This window comes from Pseudophryne corroboree, chromosome 7 (assembly GCF_028390025.1).
Source record: "Pseudophryne corroboree isolate aPseCor3 chromosome 7, aPseCor3.hap2, whole genome shotgun sequence".
NCBI classification, from domain to species: domain Eukaryota; kingdom Metazoa; phylum Chordata; class Amphibia; order Anura; family Myobatrachidae; genus Pseudophryne; species Pseudophryne corroboree.
In genome coordinates this window covers 475,654,995-475,674,970 of record NC_086450.1, presented here as the reverse complement: position 1 = coordinate 475,674,970, position 19,976 = coordinate 475,654,995, and the positions used below count along the sequence as shown (strand labels likewise).

Genomic DNA, 19,976 nt, shown 5'->3' with positions numbered 1-19,976 from the left:
TCTGTTGGGGATTATTACATGTAGCGTTACTCCATGAATGGTTACTACCAGTCAGAAAGCCATGCACTGTTTCTACCTGATTACTCTATATCCCAATCTCATTTACTAGATGCACACCCCAAACTTTATACCATGACTACAAGCAAAGGTCACTCATATAGCAATACTCTATATAATAGCAGATCTCACAGATTGAAGTCATATCAGACATAGAAGAGAGTTATTATCCATTTCAATGATTGCTGTAGCTTAGGGTTACCGTGAATGAGAATGGCGGACTGGACTGCACCGATTGAAGAGAGAATCATCATACATATCCAATGTTCCCAACTATTGTCAGCAAACACATCCAGTCCAACAATTACCATAACAATGATTAATAATGTATAGAAAGCTATGAGATACACCATGGTGTGAACAGCACTTTGATAATCTTTTATATTCATGTTAACATTTGCCGCCATGTTCCTCTTCATCTGCCGGTCGTACAGCTTGAGGTATCCGGCACTGCTGGCTGTGGCTATTACTGCAACAAGGGCAGGTGGAGTGTTGAGAATTAGGACAATGTTCATAAAACTGAGACTAGGTTCATTGGTTTCTGAGGTGACATTTGCTGCACTTAGAGATGAGTTCTGCTGGGCCGGTTGGTGGGTGGAAATAAGAAGTGATAAGAAACTTTCACAAAGAGAAACAATTTCTGCCATTAGTATCATCCCCCGGACAACCGCACCGATCTTCTTCTTCACCCATGCCAGCACGCGGGACCGAATGTCTACGATTTTTGCAAAGTAGAAGAAGCTTAGACTGGCCGTGAGCCACACGCTGGATGTAATGATGTACAATGTTGTGTAATCGATTATACGATAAACATAAATTTGTTGTATAACTTGTGGCCACATTAAGTTAATTAGAATGTTTGCAGTCATTATTATTGTATATAATACATTAGAAATGCACAAAGAGATCAGGATGAGGTCGCTGGTGACAATATTGCTCCTTTTGCAGCCAGATAGTGAGAATATGATAAAGAAATTGGAGAATAATCCAGTAATAGCCTCTAGTGCTAATATAACAAGGAAAGTCACAGTATCCAGATTACCCATGTCAAGAGATATCTAGAATATATCCAGCAGTCGGGAATGTCCATAATACTGTATATCTTCCCCCAGAGACAAAAAAATATCAGGAACAGCTCAGCACATTTGTAGTTTATCTCGACTTGAAGTTTCCTCTGCGTAGGAGACACTGACTCGCAATCCGTACACGCTTTCCTGACCTTGTAATATTTCCTCATAATGGCCTAAATTTGCATTCATGCAAAACGAGGACATATAGATTTACAGGTCAAATGATGGAAGTCAAGAGCTGTATGTAAATGGTCTGTGCTTGCCTTACACACACGCTAACAATGATACAATTCCATGTATAGTTCTTGCGAAATGTAATTTTTTTCATGAGTTGTCCTATAAGGAGAAGAAAAAAACTGATTTACATAGCGTAATTAAAATCTCCAAGCGGGCGACTCAATTACCTGCAATTGCTACTGTAAGTCGTTCTGGTGTCTTTGTGGGATATGTTCCACAAACCATAATCAGCTACCAATATTGTAATGGGCCGATATAGACACAACATGATGGCATCTTTTGTGTTATTGTATAGGTCCCCAAACATAGTAAAAGTAAATCTCTGAAAAAGTTACTAATGAATCACAACAGATTGTTATGAGTCAATTCATGATCACTTCATTTCTACAAAAGTACTATAGGTGAAAATTAGCATTGTCACCTACCTATGTAGAAATTGCTATTCATTATAAAGGATCCCTTTACTGAAGATCTGGCCTGGTGCCCCCATACTGCTGTAAGAACATAAAATTCATCAAGCAGCAGGAACCGTGGTCATCTTCAGATGGTGCTGATTGCCATTCCTAATTCCTTCCCTATGGGAAGGACTCTCAGGTTCCGAAGTGAAATCCTTTTCCCACTTACGCTGCGCCAGTCAGCATCGCGGGTAACAGTGTAAGATACACATTTGTAATACATACAATAAAAATGGTGAAAAGATGTTACAAAAAAAGGATACACTGAGATTATCACGTTCTTACTGTTTTAATGCCAGGTAAAATGATCACCCATCAATTACTTTATTAAACGTTCTCTTTTATCAGATATGCAGTAAGAATGTCATGAGTTGCACATTATGTAAATACAGTTATGTATAATAATTAGAGATGTGCGGCTGGCACTTTTCATGTTTTGTGTTTTGGTTTTGGTTCTAATTCCACTTTCGTGTTTTGATTTTGGCTTGGTTTTGTCAAAACCACCCTTTTCGTGTTTTGGTTTTGGATCTGGATGATTTTTGAAAAAAAATCATAAAAATGTCTAACATCACAGAATTTGGGGGTAATTTTGATCCTACGGTATTACTAACCTCTATAACATTAATTTCCACTTATTTCCAGTCTATTCTAAAGACCTCACACCTCACATATTGTTTTTAGGCCAAAAGTTTGCACCTAGGTGGCTGTATGACTAAGCTAAGCGACACAAGTGTGCGGCACAAACACCTGGCCCATATAGGAGTGGCACTGTAGTGTCACACAGGATGTCAGTTTTCAAAAACTAGGCCCCAAACAGCACCTCATGCAAAGATGTAGTAGAGGTGCAATGAGGTAGCTGTATGACTAAGCCAAGCAACACAAAAAATTTGCCCATTTAGGAGTGGCACTACAGTGGCAAACAGTAGGGCAGATATTAAAAAAAAGACCCCAAACAGCACCTCATGCAAAGATGTAGAAGAGGTGCAATGAGGTAGCTGTATGACTAAGCCAAGCGACACAAACAATTGGCCCATTTAGGAGTGGCACTGCAGTGGCAGACAGGAGGGCAGATATAAAAAAAAAGACCCCAAACAGCACCTCATGCAAAGATGTAGAAGAGGTGCAATGACGTAGCTGTATGACTAAGCCAAGCAACACAAACAATTCCCACTGGAATTATACAGCAATATCACTGGAATTATACAGCAATATCACTGGAATTATATGGCAGTATCACTGGACATATACGGAAGTGTCAGACAGGATGGTACTTTAAAAAAATAGTCCCCAAACAGCACATTATGATAAGAAGAAAAAGAGGTGCAAGATGGAATTGTCCTTGGGTCCTCCTACCCACCCTTATGTTGTATAAACAGGACATGCACACTTTAACAAACCCATCATTTCAGCGACAGGGTCTGCCACACGACTGTGACTGAAATGAGTGGTTTGTTTGGGCCCCCACCAAAAAAGAAGCAATCAATCTCTCCTTGCACAAACTGGCTCTAATAAATAATGGCAAACTGCTCTAATCAAGCTGGTAACATTCCTCAGGTGCTGCGGGAGGGGGTTACTCTAGACAAGAAAAACAAAGGGATTTTTCCCACGCACTCTGCTGGCTGTTAGTAAGAAGAACTATATACTATGTAATAATAGAAAATGTAGAGCTCTTCGTTACATATGTTTTGCAAAAGATATGATAAGCCTCCAGGCCACTTCACGGCTGCTCTATTACTGGAGGTCCCTAACTAAGCATAAGTCCAGGGCTTGGACCCCACAAAGTTGGCTCAGGCCCGACCACCCTAGGGCAGCACACCATTGAGATACTAAAGTGTTAATATGTGTTAATAAGAAAGAAGCAGAAGCTATGGGTTAGAAAGTGATACAAAAATAAGGGTGTTCATAAAATACTCAAAAGAGTAATGCTAGTGGAAAAATAGGAGTGTTACATAAGTGCTAAATAAATATTATGGCATGCTACCCCAAGGTAGCCCAGTCACACCAGACCTGGGGGGTACTAAACTCAAACTCACACACACCAAAAAAGAAGCAATCAATCTCTCCTTGCACAAACTGGCTCTAGACAGGCATGTTGTCCTCATCCTCATCCTCCGATTTCTCACCCTTTTCAGTGTGTACATCCCCCTCCTCACAGAGTATTAATTCGTCCCTACTGGAATCCACAATCACAGGTCCCTGTGTACTTTCCGGAGACAATTGCTGGTCAAGGTCTTCCTGGAGGAATTTATAATTCATTTTGATAAACATCATCTTCTCCACATTTTGTGGAAGTAACCTCCTACACCAATCGCTGACAAGGTTACCAGCTGTACTAAACACTCTTTCGGAGTACACACTGGAGTGGGGGGGCAACTTAGGAAAAATAAAGCCAGTTTGTGCAAGGGCATCCAAATTGCTTTGTTCCTGCCAGTATACATATGGACTGTCTGACATGCCTACTTGGATGCTGTCACTCATATAATCCTCCACAATTCCTTCAATGGTGACAGAATCATATGCAGAGACAGTAGACCTGTTCGTAATCGTTGGCAGGTCCTTCAGTCCAGAACAGATGGCAGCTTTCGTTCCTGACTGCCCTGCATCACAGCCAGCAGGTGGGCTAGGAAATCTTATCCTTTCCCTTGCAGCCCCAGTGGCGGGAGAAATTGAAGGAGGAGCTATTGACGGGTCACATTCTGCTTGAGTTGACAATTTACTCACCAGCAGGTCTTTGCACCTCTGCACACTTGTGTCTGCCGGAAAGAGAGATACAACGTAGGCTTTAAACCTAGGATCGAGCACGGTGGCCAAAATGTAGTGCTCTGATTTCAACAGATTGACCACCCTTGAATCCTGGCAAAGCAAATGAAGGGCTCCATCAACAAGTCCCACATACTTATCGGAATTGCTCCGTCTTAGCTCCTCCTTTAATTTATCCAGCTGCTTCTGCAAAAGCCTGATGAGGGGAATGACCTGACTCAAGCTAGCAGTGTCTGAACTAACTTCATGTGTGGCAAGTTCGAAGGGTTGGAGAACCTTGCACAAGACGGAAATCATTCTCCACTGTGCTTGAATCAGGTGCATTCCCCCTCCTTTGCCTATATCGTAGGTGGATGTATAGGCTTTAATGGCCTTTTGCTGTTCCTCCATCCTCTGAAGCATAACGAGTTGAATTCCACCTCGTTACCAGCTCTTGCTTAAATTGATGGCAGGGCAGGTTCAGGTGTGTTTGCTGGTGCTCCAGTCTTCGGCACGCAGTGGCAGAATGTCAAAAGAGGCCCACAATTTTTTGGGCCACCGACAGCATCTTCTGTACACCCCTGTCATTTTTAAAAAAATTCTGCAGCACCAAATTAATTGTATGTGCAAAACATGGGACGTGCTGGAATTTGCCCAGTTGTAATGCACGAACAATATTGGTGGCGTTGTCCGATATCACAAATCCCCAGGAGAGTCTAAGTGGGGTAAGCCTATGCGCAATGATGTCCCTCAGTTTCCGTAAGAGGTTGTCAGCAGTGTGCCTCTTACGGAAAGTGGTGATACACAGCGTAGCCTGCCTAGGAACGAGTTCGGATTTGCGAGAAGCTGCTACTCGTGCCTCTGCTGCTGTTGTTGCTGCAGGAGGCAATACATCTACCCAGTGGGCTGTCTCTGTCATATAGTCCTGAGTCTGCCCTGTTCCATTTGTCCACATGTCCGTGGTTAAGTGGACATTGGATACAACCGCATTTTTTAGGACACTGGCGACACTTTTTCTGATGTCTCTGAACATTCTTGGTATCGCCTGACTAGTGAGGTGGAATCTAGATGGGATTTGGTACTGGGGACACAATACCATAATCAATTGTCTAAATCCCACTGCACTAATGGCAGATACCGGACGCACGTCTAACACCAACATAAGTGTCAAGGCCTCAGTTATCTGCTTTGCAACAGGATGACTGCTGTGATATTTAATCTTCCTCGCAAAGGACTGTTGGACAGTCAATTGCTTACTGGAAGTAGTATAAGTGGTCTTCTGACTTCCCCTCTGGGATGACGATCGACTCCCAGCAGCAACAATAGCAGCGGCAGCAACAGCAGGCGTACAACTCAAGGATCCTACGCAGGAATCCCGGTTAGGAGAGGATTCCTCAGTCTTGCCAGTGACATGGCCTGCAGAACTACGGACGTTCCTAACTGAAGAGGAAGTTGACGTTGAGGGAGTTGGTGGTGTGGCTTGCAGCAGGGCCGGTGCAAGGTTCCTCGGCACAATAGGAAAAACTTCTTCCTACTGCCCCTTCCCCCCTACCCACCCCTCAAGTCTGTTGCATGGCAGCTGCTCTGTCCCCCCCACCAATCCAATGTGCATGCTGCTGCTGTTCCCCACCCCCAATCTGTTGCATGGCTGCTCTCATCGCCCCACCTCCCATGTTTGTGTGGGTGTCTGCTGCTTCGCTCCACCCCTCCACCTTGCACACTCTGTTAAATGGCTGCGGTTCTACCCCCCCCCCCCGCTATCTGTGTGCATGCTGTGGCTCATTTGCTGTTGCCCCATTTGTGTGCATGCCTGGGCTCATTTACACCCCACACAGGCTGCTGCTCTCCTGTACTTCCCTTATCAAATGCAGACAGTGCACTCTGCAGCCACCTTACCTGCGGGCTACGATGCAGAGTTGGGACTGAGTAGCCTAGGAGGAATATGGAATGAAGGGCAGTGCTGCACATCACCCCGGGCCAGGACTCCAGCAACTGTCAAAGTTATGGCCTGTGCCGGGCAGAGCTGTAGCTGGTGACTGCAATATGGGATCACTTGGCGGCATTGTAATTGTAAGATAGGGCCCTGGAAGGGTTGCGGTGGCTGTCACTCGTGTGACAACAAGGTGTCCACCACCTTTTCCAGGCAGCCTCAGCAAGCCGCCTCCTCAGGTCCTGTCTCCCCTAGGCAACTGCCTAAAGCTGCCTAGTGGAAGAGCTGGCTCTGGCTTGCAGGAGTTTGGGTACAAGAAGAAGAAGGGATTTAGGTGTCAGTGGACTGCTAACGCTCTTACCCAAAGTTTCACAACTTGACACTGATTTCTGATGAATGCGCTGCAGGTGACGTATTAAGGAGCATGTTCCTAGGTGGTTAACGTCCTTACCCCTACTTATTACCGTTTGACAGAGGCAACACATGGCTTGACACCTGTTGTCCGGATTTGTGGAGAAATAATTACACACCGATGAGGTGGCTTTTTTGATATTTTGCCCAAGCATCACAATGGGCTTCTTCATCCCATGGACAACAGGTGTCTCCACCGGTGCCTCATTTAAACAAACCACATCACCATAAGAATCCTCATCGTCAACTTCCTCCTCAGCGCCAGCAACACCCATATCCTACTTCAACATTGATATCTTCAATTTGAATATCAGAAACTGGACTGTGGGTGCTCCTTCCAGCTTGCAGGGGGCATGCAAATGGTGGAAAGAGCCACCTCTTCCCATCCATTGTTGGGAAGGTCAGGCATCACAACCGCCGACACACTTGGACTCTCCTTGGGGATTTGTGATACCATCTTAGAACTAGGGATGTGCACTTGAAACTTTTCGGGTTTTGTGTTTTGGTTTTGGGTTCGGTTCCGCTGCCGTGTTTTGGGTTCGAACGCGTTTTGGCAAAACCTCACCGAATTTTTTTTGTCGGATTCGGGTGTGTTTTGGATTCGGGTGTTTTTTTCAAAAAACCCTAAAAAACAGCTTAAATCATAGAATTTGGGGGTCATTTTGATCCCAAAGTATTATTAACCTCAAAAACCATAATTTCCACTCATTTTCAGTCTATTCTGAATACCTCACACCTCACAATATTATTTTTAGTCCTAAAATTTGCACCGAGGTCGCTGGATGACTAAGCTAAGCGACCCCAGTGGCCGACACAAACACCTGGCCCATCTAGGAGTGGCACTGCAGTGTCACGCAGGATGTCCCTTCCAAAAAACCATCCCCAAACAGCACATGACGCAAAGAAAAAAAGAGGCGCAATGAGGTAGCTGTGTGAGTAAGCTAAGCGACCCTATTGGCCGACACAAACACCTGGCCCATCTAGGAGTGGCACTGCAGTGTCACGCAGGATGTCCCTTCCAAAAAACCCTCCCCAAACAGCACATGACGCAAAGAAAAAAAGAGGCGCAATGAGGTAGCTGTGTGAGTAAGCTAAGCGACCCTAGTGGCCGACACAAACACCTGGCCCATCTAGGAGTGGCACTGCAGTGTCACGCAGGATGTCCCTTCCAAAAAACACTCCCCAAACAGCACATGACGCAAAGAAAAAAAAAGAGGCGCAATGAGGTAGCTGTGTGAGTAAGCTAAGCGACCCTAGTGGCCGACACAAACACCTGGCCCATCTAATAGTGGCACTGCAGTGTCACACAGGATGTCCCTTCCAAAAAACCCTCCCCAAACAGCACATGACGCAAAGAAAAAAAGAGGCGCAATGAGGTAGCTGTGTGAGTAAGCTAAGCGACCCTAGTGGCCGACACAAACACCTGGCCCATCTAGGAGTGGCACTGCAGTGTCACGCAGGATGTCCCTTCCAAAAAACCCTCCCCAAACAGCACATGACGCAAAGAAAAAAAGAGGCGCAATGAGGTAGCTGTGTGAGTAAGCTAAGCGACCCTAGTGGCCGATACAAACACCTGGCCCATCTAGGAGTGGCACTGCAGTGTCACGCAGGATGTCCCTTCCAAAAAACCCTCCCCAAACAGCACATGACGCAACTAAAAATGAAAGAAAAAAGAGGTGCAAGATGGAATTGTCCTTGGGCCCTCCCACCCACCCTTATGTTGTATAAACAGGACATGCACACTTTAACCAACCCATCATTTCAGTGACAGGGTCTGCCACACGACTGTGACTGAAATGACGGGTTGGTTTGGACCCCCACCGAAAAAGAAGCAATTAATCTCTCCTTGCACAAACTGGCTCTACAGAGGCAAGATGTCCACCTCATCATCATCCTCCGATATATCACCGTGTACATCCCGCTCCTCACAGATTATCAATTCGTCCCCACTGGAATCCACCATCTCAGCTCCCTGTGTACTTTGTGGAGGCAATTGCTGCTGGTCAATGTCTCCACGGAGGAATTGATTATAATTCATTTTAATGAACATCATCTTCTCCACATTTTCTGGAAGTAACCTTGTACGCAGATTGCTGACAAGGTGAGCGGCGGCACTAAACACTCTTTCGGAGTACACACTTGTGGGAGGGCAACTTAGGTAGAATAAAGCCAGTTTGTGCAAGGGCCTCCAAATTGCCTCTTTTTCCTGCCAGTATAAGTACGGACTGTCTGACGTGCCTACTTGGATGCGGTCACTCATATAATCCTCCACCATTCTTTCAATGGTGACAGAATCATATGCAGTGACAGTAGACGACATGTCCGTAATCGTTGTCAGGTCCTTCAGTCCGGACCAGATGTCAGCATCAGCAGTCGCTCCAGACTGCCCTGCATCACCGCCAGCGGGTGGGCTCGGAATTCTGAGCCTTTTCCTCGCACCCCCAGTTGCGGGAGAATGTGAAGGAGGAGATGTTGACAGGTCGCGTTCCGCTTGACTTGACAATTTTGTCACCAGCAGGTCTTTGCACCCCAGCAGACTTGTGTCTGCCGGAAAGAGAGATCCAAGGTAGGTTTTAAATCTAGGATCGAGCACGGTGGCCAAAATGTAGTGCTCTGATTTCAACAGATTGACCACCCGTGAATCCTTGTTAAGCGAATTAAGAGCTGCATCCACAAGTCCCACATGCCTAGCGGAATCGCTCCCTTTTAGCTCCTTCTTCAATGCCTCCAGCTTCTTCTGCAAAAGCCTGATGAGGGGAATGACCTGACTCAGGCTGGCAGTGTCTGAACTGACTTCACGTGTGGCAAGTTCAAAAGGTTGCAGAACCTTGCACAACGTTGAAATCATTCTCCACTGCGCTTGAGACAGGTACATTCCACCTCCTATATCGTGCTCAATTGTATAGGCTTGAATGGCCTTTTGCTGCTCCTCCAACCTCTGAAGCATATAGAGGGTTGAATTCCACCTCGTTACCACTTCTTGCTTCAGATGATGGCAGGGCAGGTTCAGGCGTTTTTGGTGGTGCTCCAGTTTTCTGTACGTGGTGCCTGTATGCCGAAAGTGTCCCGCAATTCTTCTGGCCACCGACAGCATCTCTTGCACGCCCCTCTCGTTTTTTTAAAAATTCTGCACCACCAAATTCAAGGTATGTGCAAAACATGGGACGTGCTGGAATTTGCCCATATTTAATGCACACACAATATTGCTGGCATTGTCCGATGCCACAAATCCACAGGAGAGTCCAATTGGGGTAAGCCATTCCGCGATGATCTTCCTCAGTTGCCGTAAGAGCTTTTCAGCTGTGTGCGTATTCTGGAAACCGGTGATACAAAGCGTAGCCTGCCTAGGAAAGAGTTGGCGTTTGCGAGATGCTGCTACTGGTGCCGCCGCTGCTGTTCTTGCGGCGGGAGTCCATACATCTACCCAGTGGGCTGTCACAGTCATATAGTCCTGACCCTGCACTGCTCCACTTGTCCACATATCCGTGGTTAAGTGGACATTGGGTACAACTGCATTTTTTAGGACACTGGTGAGTCTTTTTCTGACGTCCGTGTACATTCTCGGTATCGCATGCCTAGAGAAGTGGAACCTAGATGGTATTTGGTAACGGGGGCACACTGCCTCAATAAATTGTCTAGTTCCCTGTGAACTAACGGCGGATACCGGACGCACGTCTAACACCAACATAGTTGTCAAGGACTCAGTTATCCGCTTTGCAACAGGATGACTGCTGTGATATTTCATCTTCCTCGCAAAGGACTGTTGGACAGTCAATTGCTTGGTGGAAGTAGTAAAAGTGGGCTTACGACTTCCCCTCTGGGATGACCATCGACTCCCAGCAGCAACAACAGCAGCGCCAGCAGCAGTAGGCGTTACACGCAAGGATGCATCGGAGGAATCCCAGGCAGGAGAGGACTCGTCAGAATTGCCAGTGACATGGCCTGCAGGACTATTGGCATTCCTGGGGAAGGAGGAAATTGACACTGAGGGAGTTGGTGGGGTGGTTTGCGTGAGCTTGGTTACAAGAGGAAGGGATTTACTGGTCAGTGGACTGCTTCCGCTGTCGCCCAAAGTTTTTGAACTTGTCACTGACTTATTATGAATGCGCTGCAGGTGACGTATAAGGGAGGATGTTCCGAGGTGGTTAACGTCCTTACCCCTACTTATTACAGCTTGACAAAGGCAACACACGGCTTGACAAATGTTGTCCGCATTTCTGGTGAAATACTTCCACACCGAAGAGCTGATTTTTTTGGTATTTTCACCAGGCATGTCAATGGCCCTATTCCTCCCACGGACAACAGGTGTCTCCCCTGGTGCCTGACTTAAACAAACCACCTCACCATCAGAATCCTCCTTGTCAATTTCCTCCCCAGCGCCAGCAACACCCATATCCTCATCCTGGTGTACTTCAACACTGACATCTTCAGTTTGACTATCAGGAACTGGACTGCGGGTGCTCCTTCCAGCACTTGCAGGGGGCGTGCAAATGGTGGAAGGCGCATGCTCTTCACGTCCAGTGTTGGGAAGGTCAGGCATCGCAACCGACACAATTGGACTCTCCTTGTGGATTTGGGATTTCGAATAACGCACAGTTCTTTGCGGTGCTTTTGCCAGCTTCAGTCTTTTCAGTTTTCTAGCGAGAGGCTGAGTGCTTCCATCCTCATGTGAAGCTGAACCACTAGCCATGAACATAGGCCAGGGCCTCAGCCGTTCCTTGCCACTCCGTGTGGTAAATGGCATATTGGCAAGTTTACGCTTCTCCTCCGACAATTTTATTTTAGGTTTTGGAGTCCTTTTTTTACTGATATTTGGTGTTTTGGATTTTACATGCTCTGTACTATGACATTGGGCATCGGCCTTGGCAGACGACGCTGCTGGCATTTCATCGTCTCGGCCATGACTAGTGGCAGCAGCTTCAGCATGAGGTGGAAGTGGATCTTGATCTTTCCCTAATTTTGGAACCTCAACATTTTTGTTCTCCATATTTTAATAGGCACAACTAAAAGGCACCTCAGGGAAACAATGGAGATGGATGGATACTAGTATACTTATGGATGGACTGCCGAGTGCCGACACAGAGGTAGCTACAGCCGTGGACTACCGTACTGTGTCTGCTGCTAATATAGACTGGATGATAATGATATGAAATCAATATATATATGTATGTATATATAATATCACTAGTACTGCAGCCGGACAGGTAGATAATATATTTATTAGGTAATGATGACTGATGACGGACCTGCTGGACACTGTCAGCTCAGCAGCACCGCAGACTGCTACAGTAAGCTACTATACTATAGTAGTATGTACAAAGAAGAAAGAAAAAAAAAAACCACGGGTAGGTGGTATACAATTATGGATGGACTGCCGAGTGCCGACACAGAGGTAGCTACAGCCGTGGACTAACGTACTGTGTCTGCTGCTAATATAGACTGGATGATAATGATATGAAATCAATATATATATGTATGTATATATAATATTACTAGTACTGCAGCCGGACAGGTAGATAATATATTTATTAGGTAATGATGACTGATGACGGACCTGCTGGACACTGTCAGCTCAGCAGCACCGCAGACTGCTACAGTAAGCTACTATACTATAGTAGTATGTACAAAGAAGAAAGAAAAGAAAAAAAACCACGGGTAGGTGGTATACAATTATGGATGGACTGCCGAGTGCCGACACAGAGGTAGCTACAGCCGTGGACTAACGTACTGTGTCTGCTGCTAATATAGACTGGATGATAATGATATGAAATCAATATATATATGTATGTATATATAATATCACTAGTACTGCAGCCGGACTTGTAGATAATATATTTATTAGGTAATGATGACTGATGATGGACCTGCTGGACACTGTCAGCTCAGCAGCACCGCAGACTGCTACAGTAAGCTACTATACTATAGTAGTATGTACAAAGAAGAAAGAAAAAAAAAAAACACGGGTAGGTGGTATACAATTATGGATGGACTGCCGAGTGCCGACACAGAGGTAGCTACAGCCGTGGACTAACGTACTGTGTCTGCTGCTAATATAGACTGGATGATAATGATATGAAATCAATATATATATGTATGTATATATAATATCACTAGTACTGCAGCCGGACAGGTAGATAATATATTTATTAGGTAATGATGACTGATGACGGACCTGCTGGACACTGTCAGCTCAGCAGCACCGCAGACTGCTACAGTAAGCTACTATACTATAGTAATATGTACAAAGAAGAAAGAAAAAAAAAAAACCACGGGTAGGTGGTATACAATTATGGATGGACTGCCGAGTGCCGACACAGAGGTAGCTACAGCCGTGGACTAACGTACTGTGTCTGCTGCTAATATAGCCTGGATGATAATGATATGAAATCAATATATATATGTATGTATATATAATATCACTAGTACTGCAGCCGGACAGGTAGATAATATATTTATTAGGTAATGATGACTGATGACGGACCTGCTGGACACTGTCAGCTCAGCAGCACCGCAGACTGCTACAGTAAGCTACTATACTATAGTAGTATGTACAAAGAAGAAGAAAAAAAAAAAACACGGGTAGGTGGTATACAATTATGGATGGACTGCCGAGTGCCGACACAGAGGTAGCTACAGCCGTGGACTAACGTACTGTGTCTGCTGCTAATATAGACTGGATGATAATGATATGAAATCAATATATATATGTATGTATATATAATATCACTAGTACTGCAGCCGGACAGGTAGATAATATATTTATTAGGTAATGATGACTGATGACGGACCTGCTGGACACTGTCAGCTCAGCAGCACCGCAGACTGCTACAGTAAGCTACTATACTATAGTAGTATGTACAAAGAAGAAAGAAAAAAAAAACCACGGGTAGGTGGTATACAATTATGGATGGACTGCCGAGTGCCGACACAGAGGTAGCTACAGCCGTGGACTAACGTACTGTGTCTGCTGCTAATATAGAGTCTAGACTGGATGATAAATTATAGATAATGAGATGAAATCAATATAATATCACTAGTACTGCAGCCGGACAGGTACTATATATATTTATTATGTAATGACTGATGACGGACCTGCTGGACACTGTCAGGTCAGCAGCACCGCAGACTGCTACAGTAAGCTACTATAGTAGTATGTATAAAGAAGAATGAAAAAAAAAAAAACCACGGGTAGGTGGTATACAATATTATATATATATATATATATATATATATTATATTTAATTATATATATATATATATATATATATATATATTAAACTGGTGGTGATTGATTATTAAACTGGTGGTCAGGTCACTCACGTTGCAACTTGCAACTAGTACTCCGAGTCCTAAGCAGACAATCACAAAATATATTATTATACTGGTGGTCAGTGTGGTCACAACAATGGCAGTGTGGCACTGACTCTGGCAGCAAAAGTGTGCACTGTACGTTATATGTACTCCTGAGTCCTGCTCTCAGACTCTAACTGCTCCCCACTGTCAGTGTCTCCCCCACAAGTCAGATAATACAATACACTTACAGTCACACTATCTAATCTATATCACTTCAGCAAGTAGTATAGTAGTATAGTAGTACTCCTCCTAATAATGCTCCCCAAAATTACTACTACTGTGTCTCTCTCGTCTCTACTGTGTCTCTCTCTTCTCTAAACGGAGAGGACGCCAGCCACGTCCTCTCCCTATGACTCTCAATGCACGTGTGAAAATGGCGGCAACGCGCGGCTCCTTATATAGAATCCGAGTCTCGCGATAGAATCCGAGCCTCGCGAGAATCCGACAGCGGGATGATGACGTTCGGGCGCGCTCGGGTTAACCGAGCAAGGCGGGAAGATCCGAGTCGCTCGGACCCGTGTAAAAAAACATGAAGTTCGGGCGGGTTCGGTTTCCGAGGAACAGAACCCGCCCATCCCTACTTAGAACACACAGTACTTTCTGTGCTTTTTCCATCTTAACTCTTTTAATTTTTCTAGCGGGAGGATGAGGGCTTCCATCGTCATGTGAAGCTGAACCACTAGTCATGATATTGGCCAGGGCCTTAGCCATTACTTGCCACTCTGTGTCGTAAATGGCATATTGGCAAGTTTACGTTTCTCCTCAGACCATTTCAATTTATTTTTTTGGGTCTTTTTACTGAACTTTGGCTTTTTAGAATTTACATGCCCTCTACTATCACATTGGGCATCGGCCTTGGCAGACGACGTTGATGGCAATTCATCATCTACTTTATGTCGTGACTAGTGGCAGCAGCTTCAGCACTAGGAGGAAGTGGTTCTTGATCTTTCCCTATTTTAGCCTCCAAATGTTTGGTCTCCATTAATTTTCTGGAGTTATATAACACAATATGCAGCACAGGAGAGGATTAAATATTAATAACCCCTTTATTTTGAGTAAATAATATACAGCACAGGACAGCACCACTGAATTTATATGGTAGCACCACTGGACTGGATTTATACAGAATTATATGGATTTATATGGAATTACATGGCAGGATCACTGGAATTATAAGGCAGAATCACTGGAATTATTCAGCAGGATCACTGAAATTATACGGCAGGATTACTGGAATTATACAGCAGGATTACTGGAATTATATACGCCAGTACCACTGTAATTATACGGCAAGATTTCTGGAATTATAAAGCAATATCACTGAAATTATATTGCAGGATTACTGGAATTATACGGAAGGATTACTGGAGTTATACGGCAGGATCACTGGAATTATACGGCAGGATTACTGGATTTATACGGCAGGATTACTGGAATTATACAGCAGGATTACTGGAATTATACGGCAGGATTAGTGGAATTATATGACAGTACCACTGGAATTATACGGCAAGATTACTGGAATTATATGGCAGGATTACTGGAATTATATGTCAGTACCACTGTAATTATACAGCAGGTTTACTGGATTTATACGGCAGGATTGCTGGATTTATACGGCAGGATTACTGGAATTATATGGCAGGAATACTGGAATTATATGGCAGTATTACTGGAATTATGTGGCAGGATTACTTGAATTTTGTGTCAGTACCGCTGAAATTATACAGCAGGATTACTGGAATATACGGCAGTACCACTGTAATTATATAGCAGGATTACTGGAATTATACGGCTGGAATTATACGGCAGGTTTACTGGAATTATACGGCAGGATTACTGGAATTATGCGCCAGTACCACTGGAATTATACAGCAGGATTACTGTAATTATACAGCAGGATTACTGTAATTATACAGCAGGATTACTGGAATTATACAGCAGGTTTACTGGAATTATACGCCAGGATTACTTGATTTATACGGCAGGATTACTGGAATTATGCGGCAGTACCACTGGAATTATACAGCAGGATTGCTGGAATTATACAGCAGGATTACTGTAATTATACAGCAGGATTACCGGAATTATACAGCAGGATTGCTGTAATTATATGGCAGGATTACTGGAATTATACGGCAGGATTCCTGGAATTATACGGCAGGATTACTGGAATTATACGGCAGGATTACTGGAATTATGCGCCAGTACCACTGGAATTATACAGCAGGATTGCTAGAATTATACAGCAGGATTACTGGAATTATACAGCAGGATTACTGTAATCATACAGCAGGATTACTGTAATTATACAGCAGGATTACTGTAATTATACAGCAGGATTGCTGTAATTATACAGCAGGATTACTGGAATTATACGGCAGGATTACTGTAATTATACAGCAGGATTACTGGAATTATACAGCAGGATTACTGGAATTATACAGCAGGATTGCTGTAATTATACGGCAGGATTACTGGAATTATACGGCAGGATTACTGTAATTATACAGCAGGATTACTGGAATTATACGGCAGGATTGCTGGAATATATTCCCTACTATAAAACAATTATTCTACATTTTTGTTAATGTTCCTATATCTAGTCTAAGAAATTATATATATATATATATATATATATATATATATATGTATATATATCATAGTTTTAGTATTGTTTAGGTATAAAATTCTATATGATTTGACCACATAATCTACTCATTAATCAGGGATTTCCATGAATTAAAGGGCCTAATTCAGACCTGATCGCTGGGCAGCGATTTTTGCTGTCCTGCGATCAGGTAGTCGCCACCTAAAAGGGGATGGTATATGGTGCATGCTGGTGCGCTATCGCATGTGCTGAAGAACTGCACAGCCCAGGAGTTATTCACCCACTGCGACGATCGGGGCCGGAGCTAATGCCATGAATCATCCCACAAAGCACCGGATCCCTCCTGCGTTTTTCCAGACACTACCTAGAAATGGTCAGTTGCCACCCACAAACGCCCTCTTCCTGTCAATCTTCCTGGGTTCACCGATGCAATCAGATTTCTCGCACCATCCCGTCGCTGACCTGACCTCCCCGTCGCTGCGGACCGTTGCGCCTGCGCATTGCGGTGCATACGCATGCGCAGTTCAGACCTGATCGCCTGCTGTGCGAAAACGCAAAGCAGAGATCAGGTCTGAATTAGCCCCAAAACGAGAGTGTGAGCAGTAGGATACAGCAGAACAAGTAACCTGCATACAGGAGCCAAAACTTTATCTGCATTTAGTGATTGTGTCACAATCATAAAGAAAACAAAGTCCAGCATAAAATGTACAATCAGTGACCTGGCCGCTCCGATATGTCCCTGGAGCTGAACAGATATCACATGAGAGTCTCCCTGCTTCTTCCTCCAGACGTGTCTCAGTAGCTCTGTGACAATCAGCCCGATACATAGAACACAAAATCCAATCATAGACGTATAGATGTAAATACCATTCCAAGTAATTACATACCTACCTACATATATCCAGTGTGTCAGTGCTATTTTTGGAAATGTCAATGATTGTTGTCCATAAAATTGGCCCATATAAGGCCATGGAGTATAGAAATGATATAGTTATGAGGTGAGGAATAGAAGACGGGATCGTTGCTCTGACACGCAGGAAAAGCCAGCGGGTAACATTCATCAGTCTGACAGAGTAGAAGATAGAGAGTCAGGCCGTGTTCCAGATATTAAACACAATCAGAACATGTAACATACAGTAAATATGGTTTTGCCCAATACTGTAAGTAACATATGCCAAAGAAGTAATAAATCTCATCATAATAAAGACAGTCTGTAAGATCTGTCAGCAGTGTAACAGGCTGGATGTAATCACAAACACCCGGATCACTGGTCTCTCTCCTGTGTATGATGTACACAATGATAAATGAGCATTATATGATGGTTCCAGGTATCCCAGCGATCATCACAATCATTATTATAGACAGCCTCAGAACTGATAACATTTTCTATTTGTTTATGGTCCTCGTGTGATTGTCCTGTAGCAATGATCACTCTCTGGGTGAGACGTCTGTAGCAGAATGATGAGTCGGAGGAATGAGAATATACTTAGTACCTGGATCACAGGTGTGCGCTGGGTATAATGGACGCTGCGTCTGTAATCAGGTATCAGCGTGACATTCTGGCTTCATCTGATACCTGTTTATTTTATATCAGTATCATCCTCATCTGATAGAACTTTCCACATACACAGAAGAGAAATCCCAGGAAACACACAGGACAGGCCTGGAGGGAAAGTTTTATTTTCATTGGATCATTTTTGTTGTTGTTGTTGTCAGACAGATTTCTTTGACAACAATACTTGAGCTGGAGATGAAGATACAGTATGTACTGTGGGTGCAGGTTACTGGTGACTAACCAGCCAGTCAGATGTACATTTACACTATATCATAAATGCAGGTCACCAGAGACAGGATCAGATGCACCTTGTGAATGCAGGTCACCAGAGACAGGATCAGATGCACCTTGTGAATGCAGGTCACTGGAGACAGGATCAGATGCACCTTGTGAATGCAGATCACTGGAGATGGGATCAGATGCAGATGCACCTTGTGAATGCAGGTCACTGGAGACAGGATCAGATGCAGATGGACTTTGTGAACACAGGTCACTGGAGACAGGATCAGATGCAGATGCACCTTGTGAATGCAGGTCACTGGAGACAGGATCAGATGCAGATGTACTTTGTGAATGTAGGTCACTGGAGACAGAATCAGATGCAGATGCACCTTGTGAATGCAGGTCACTGGAGACAGGATCAGATGCAGATGGACTTTGTGAACACAGGTCACTGGAGACAGGATCAGATGCAGATGCACCTTGTGAATGCAGGTCACTGGAGACAGGATCAGATGCAGATGTACTTTGTGAATGTAGGTCACTGGAGACAGAATCAGATGCAGATGCACCTTGTGAATGCAGATCACTGGAGACAGGATCAGATGCAGATGCACCTTGTGAATGCAGGTCACTGGAGACAGGATCAGATGCACCTTGTGAATGCAGATCACTGGAGACAGGATCAGATGCACCTTGTGAATGCAGGTCACTGGAGACAGGATCAGATGTAGATGTACTTTGTGAATGCAGGTCACTGGAGACAGGATCAGATGCAGATGCACCTTGTGAATGCAGGTCACTGGAGACAGGATCAGATGCAGATGCACCTTGTGAATGCAGGTCACTGGATACAGAATCAGATGCAGATGCACCTTGTGAATGCAGGTCACTGGAGACAGGATCAGATGCAGATGTACCTTGTGAATGCAGGTCACTGGAGACAGAATCAGATGCAGATGTACTTTGTGAATGTAGGTCACTGGAGACAGAATCAGATGCAGATGCACCTTGTGAATGCAGGTCACTGGAGACAGGATCAGATGCAGATGCACTTTGTGAATGCAGGTCACTGGAGACAGGATCAGATGCAGATGTACTTTGTGAATGTAGGTCACTGGAGACAGGATCAGATGCAGATGCACCTTGTGAATGCAGGTCACTGGAGACAGGATCAGATGCAGATGTACCTTGTGAATGCAGGTCACTGGAGACAGGATCAGATGCAGATGCACCTTGTGAATGCAGGTCACTGGAGACAGGATCAGATGCAGATGTACTTTGTGAATGCAGGTCACCAGAGACAGGATCAGATGCAGATGCACCTTGTGAATGCAGG

General features: G+C 44.4%; 1 protein-coding gene across 1 annotated transcript; it reads right to left on the bottom strand.

Moving 5' to 3' along the window:
- Positions 1-203: 203 nt before the first annotated feature.
- Positions 204-926, bottom strand: LOC134944346 (taste receptor type 2 member 119-like). The gene has a single exon (XM_063932927.1). The coding sequence runs from the start codon at positions 924-926 to the stop codon at positions 204-206; it is 723 nt and encodes a 240-aa protein (XP_063788997.1).
- Positions 927-19,976: the final 19,050 nt, after the last annotated feature.